The 5,365-nt window shown below is 45.5% G+C and overlaps 1 protein-coding gene across 1 annotated transcript; it reads left to right on the forward strand.

Annotated features, from left to right (window-relative positions):
- The first annotated feature begins 445 nt into the window (after positions 1 to 445).
- pcdh20 (protocadherin 20) lies at positions 446 to 4,681 on the forward strand. Its single transcript, XM_085805678.1, has 2 exons — positions 446 to 608; positions 988 to 4,681. Exons 1-2 carry the CDS (start codon positions 561 to 563, stop codon positions 3,607 to 3,609), a joined length of 2,670 nt encoding a protein of 889 aa, XP_085661804.1. The 5' UTR covers positions 446 to 560; the 3' UTR covers positions 3,610 to 4,681.
- The last annotated feature ends 684 nt before the right edge of the window (positions 4,682 to 5,365 follow it).

Below are 5,365 nucleotides of genomic sequence, written 5' to 3' on the forward strand. Positions count from 1 at the left end.
CTATCTATCTATCTATCTATCTATCTATCTATCTATCTATCTATCTATCTATCTATCTATCTATCTATCTATCTATCGTAGCTTTTTTCCCCTCCCGGTTGTGTTTTTTAACCAATGATGGATTAAACTAATCTCTGCAAACTGCAGCTATTTTACATAGTTACTTAGTCTCTGGTGTCACTATCAGACTGGTTGTTAATCATGTGCTTTCACTCTCTCTTACCACAGGAACATGGTATGTTGCTTTTGTGACAACATGGGTGTGTATAAAATATGTGTGATATGTGTGAGTGTGTCTGTGTCATTGTGCTTTGATAGTATGTGTGAAAAGATTTTCCCGTGCCCCGTGGGCTCTCATTGGTTCGCACGTGGGGGATGATTTGCATACGGTGGGAGTGTCCTGAGCCTGCACTGGGATGAATGACTTGTTCAAGTCAGATAGCAATAAGGCATAGCACTCAGCAGAGGTCTGCACTGCTCAACGCTCAAAATGCCTGCGTTACTTGAGCTGCTACTCTCACTGCTTTAAGAGGAAAGTGCTGGACTAATAGGACATAAACATGTTCAACAGCAGACACCCCAGCCTTAGCAAAAGAGGAGGAATATGGGTAAGTTTACAGACAAACTTAACTTCAACTTTAACTACAACTGCAATTACTTTTTATGATAGTGGTAATACAGTGTTATAAGACTAAGGCAGAGACATGACTTTACCCTCCTCTATATGCTGTTTTATTGTCACTTATTTAATCCTTAAATGAACTTGAAGCACCTAACAAATCTAATTTCATGGATTGGCTACAGTGATAATCATAATGGAAGCTACAATAGGTGCAATGATTACAGCCGTCCAAAGAGCTCCTCTGCATCAGCTGTGATAACCAAATAATGTTCATAATAATAATAATAATAATAATAATAATAACCTCATTCTCTTCTGCAACTTTCTCATTAAACTGTATTATCTTTAATTATCTTGTATTACAGGGATTGTGCATCCTCTTGCTTTACACCAGCCCTCTCTCCTGTTTTGCAAATTTCAGCCAAGCAAAAGAGCTCATCTATAAGATAAAGGAGGGATTACCCAGAGGGACCTTCATAGGGGCCATTGGAGTAGACTTAAATTTGGATTTCACTGTTGACCCCCCCTTTTCATTCAGTCTCTCCCAAAAGAAGGTCAGTGAACAGTATGTAAACCTCAATAACACCACCGGGGAGCTTTACACATCTGCCACAGAGATTGACAGAGAGACCCTCTGTGCTGACAACGCAGAGGGACGGGGATGTGTCCTCGCGCTGGACGTGTTTGTGTTGCCTCAGCAATACTTTCAGCTCATAAAAGTTAAGATCTTAATTGAGGATGTGAACGACAACAGGCCAAAGTTCCCCACGGATGAGATCAGCATGTTTGTCCCTGAAAACACACCCGTCAACGCTCGTTATGCACTGGAGCAGTCTGCGGTGGACCCGGACCTGGGCGTCCACGGCGTGCAGACGTACTGGCTGGTAAACGACTTTGGCGTGTTCACGCTGGACGTGGAGGAGAACGAGGGCGGGGAGCTGACACCCTTCCTCATCGTGACAGAGGCCTTGGACAGGGAGACGCAGGCTGAATACATCACAGACATCATCGCCGAGGACGGAGGGACCCCTCCTCTGCTCGGAGCAGCGACTTTAAAGATTGTCATCACAGACGTGAACGATAACTGCCCCCAGTTCACAGACTCACAAATTAATGTCACTCTGCATGGGAATACCACCAAAGGGGCACATTTGGCACGTTTGCATGCTTCTGACCCTGACCTTGGCGCTAATGCTCAGATCAGCTACGCTTACAGTGAACGCGTGCCAAGGGACACCAGGAGCTTGTTCCATTTGGACAGAGACACGGGTCTGATCAAGCTGGCAGGGAAAATAAACACCGTCACGGCTTCTTTTTACAAACTCACCGTTCTGGCTAACGGGCCCGGTTGCATCCCAGCTGTAGCCACGGTGACCGTCCATATCATCAAAGTTGTCACCGGACCCCCCGCCCTCATACCCCGCTACATTGCGCCAGAAAAGGACGGGGTGGTGACAATAAAGGAGTCTGAGCCGGTGTTTTCCCCGATTGCTTTTTTTACCGTTAAAAATGTTGATGTCAACCAGCGGGTGGACTGTTATCTGGAGGGGACCGGCCCCTTCAGGCTCGGCCCCTATCAGCTGCTAAAGAACGAGTATCTGCTGGAGACCACGGAGCCTTTGGACTATGAGAAAACACAGGAGTATGAGCTCATTGTGGTTGCTAAGAACAAACAAGGGCTTGTTATTAAGACTTTCCTCAAGGTGCTGGTGTTGGACGAGAACGATAACGCGCCGGTGTTCCAGCAGTCTTTGGTGGAAATATCTGTAGAGGAGAACAACCCTCCCAACACGTTCCTCGCCCAGCTGCAGGCCTCGGACCAGGACAGCGGCGGCAGAGGGGAGGTCATCTACCTCCTCGGAGGCGACGCCCCCGGGATGTTCTCGGTGGACCGGGTGACCGGCGTCCTGACCGTGGCCACGCCGCTGGACCGCGAGGAGAAGGAGACGTACCGCTTCATCGTGCGAGCGGTGGATCAGGGGACGCCGAGGAGGGAGTCCATCGCCACGGTGGTGGTGAGCGTACGGGACCGCAACGACAACAGCCCGCGCTTCATCAACAAGGACTTCACCTTCTTCGTGCCGGAGAACTTCCCGGGCTACGGGGAGATCGGCGTGCTCTCGGTGACGGACGCCGACGCCGGGGAGAACGGCTGGGTGGCGCTGTCCATCGTCAACGGCAGCGACATCTTCATGATCGACACGGGCCGGGGGGCGCTGAGGGCCCGGACGCCGCTGGACCGGGAGCAGCAAGGGACATACCAGCTGTGGATCGAGGCCATCGACGGCGGGGAGCCCGCGCTTTCCTGCGTTACTATGGTGACGGTGCTGCTGTTGGATGTAAATGACAACCCGCCCATTGTCCTCTTCCCCCAGTCCAATCAGTCCTACATGCTGGTGTTACCCAATACACTACCAGGGACTTCCATTACAGAGGTGTACGCTGTGGATAAGGACACGGGCATGAACGCCGTGATCGCCTACAGCATCATAAAGAGGAAAGGTGGCGAGCCGGGGTCGTTCGCCATAGACCCCGAAACAGGAAATATCACATTAAAGAGGGAACTCAGCAACCGGGGCCTCTACAGCCTCCTGGTGAAGGTCAGTGATCACGGCCAGCCTGAACCGCTTTACTCCACGGTCATGGTTAACTTCTTTGTCAATGAAACAGTGAGCAACGAGAGCTACATCCAGAGTCTGCTGACCAGAGAGGCTGACATAGAGATAGAGGAGCGGCCCTGGTTCACCGGCCAGATGAAGGAGGGCCCGGAGAGGTACGAGCTGTTCCCCTGTCAGCCCGTCCTCATCGCTCTCTCGGCGACATGCGTGGGGCTTTTTGTCTTGGTTGCTACGCTGATGTCTTACATTTGCTGTAAGAGGTTTAAAAAGCACAGGAAGAAACGATCAGAGGTGGAAATACCTTTAAAAATGAAGGATGAGTCGATGCAGGTCGTGAACCGAAAGCTCAGGCAGATCTCCAACATCTAATATTCAGCTGTCCACGCATCCAAAAAAAAAAAAACACCACTGTTTACATGAATGTTTACAAAGCTCACTGTAAGAAGTGTAGTTCTTACACGAGGTTGCTCTTGTTGCTTTTGTCATATGAATGTTAATACTTCTAGTATATTGTGATTTGACCTACATGACGTAAGTTCCTGTCATTAAACATAGCACAAAGTACCGTCCTCACTTATTATCATGTCTGTGATGTGAACCATGACACTTGAACACACACGTGATGTGTCACAAAAAAAAAACCAAAGTAATTAGTGGATTAGTATCGTCATTAAAGTACTAACAGATTTATATAACAGAGTCATAAGAGCAACTCATTGATGATGAATCAATCTTAGGTCCTGTGTAAATATTGTACAAACTGTTTTACAACTTTATATGAAAAGAAAACTTTTGCATTGGCATGAGAAGGATAAAAGACACAGCAAATGTTTCTCTACTCTCTTTACACAAACTGCCACAATTACAAACAGAAAGAAAGAAGTGCTTACTCTTGGAGGTTGGATGCATCTGGCTTTTAGCTATATCCATAAAGTAACCACCAAATATTTAACATTTCATTGATTCAAGAATCAAGATGCATTAAATTATCGAAAACAACATCAACCTGCTATATTACATCATACTAGCTGTGTTGTACATATGCTAACACACTATGCACAGAAACCATCAAAGCATTTTGCAGGGTGAAAGAATTAGTCTACACTTTCACATGTTTTAATCTGGAAACAGAAGAATAGCGGAAAGAAAAATCAAAACATTGCCCACTTACTAGTTTTACTGCTACTGAGTCATATGCATTGCTTGATGTGGTTCAAAGCTCAGGAAAAAAAATACAGCAAGTGAATTTTGAGTTTGAGATTTTTCTGGTTTAAATTCGGAGCCTTGGTTGATGACAACCACGTGCCCACTTCCTGTGAAAGCTCATCGATATGTACTGTATATAAAAACCTTCAAATTCTGTCTCAGTACATCTTGCTCGGCGTGACATATACACCACCCTCCTCTATACACCATGCAACTTTCAATGTGTCTGTGAAAACATGCTAAGTATGTGTGAAAGAAAATCAAAGTAACTATTAAAGATACTCTATTTTTATACTACTTTGGATTTTTTTTCTGGATTTTTTTCTCATCACTTACGAACTAACAGATTTTGTGTGAACTTTTAAGGTCACTCTCACATTAAGTGGCAGGTTTTTTTTATTATTATTATTTAAAAAGAGCTAAAGCTAACACATACTCTGATGTTTCTTTCAAAATATCTAAATGGATTTTATGTTTGAAAGCAGAGCACTTTTTCCATTTGTTATTCAAAGGCTGCAATTCTATAGGAAAATATACATTAGTTGTGTGGTATCTGGCCAAATCAATAGTACATTTGTCAATGGTGGATGAATAATTAAGCATATTGTAAATAATATTGGGTCAAATTCCTTCAGATAAGATTAAGTCTGGTGTATAAATGAACTGCTCCATTGAAGCCCCCCTCACCCCCACCCCTTTAGATGAAGATGAAACAGTTCAAGATCAAAAGCCTAGGAGCCTGAGCTGCTGCAAAGGTCAGAGCTGGTGAGGTAACACCCAGCGTCGTCACACTTAAAAAGAAAAAACACTGCGCTGACTTGTAGCTACAGCTGCTTCTGTCTGAAGCACTCCAGGTCAAATCAGTTCAGTTGACAAAATATTTCACACCTTATCCGAGCGCTGTTGCTCATTACTGTCG

Source organism: Trachurus japonicus, chromosome 3, assembly GCF_045865225.1.
Source record: "Trachurus japonicus isolate A0001 chromosome 3, Traja_1.0".
In the NCBI taxonomy this organism is placed as follows: Eukaryota; Metazoa; Chordata; class Actinopteri; order Carangiformes; family Carangidae; genus Trachurus; species Trachurus japonicus.

Excerpts from the sequence above, each read along its gene's own strand:
- pcdh20 (XM_085805678.1), top strand. The coding sequence starts at position 561 with ATGTTCAACAGCAGACACCCCAGCCTTAGCAAAAGAGGAGGAATATGG. Across the intron at positions 609-987 it reads GCAAAAGAGGAGGAATATGG|GGATTGTGCATCCTCTTGCT; the intron begins GTAAGTTTACAG and ends CTTGTATTACAG.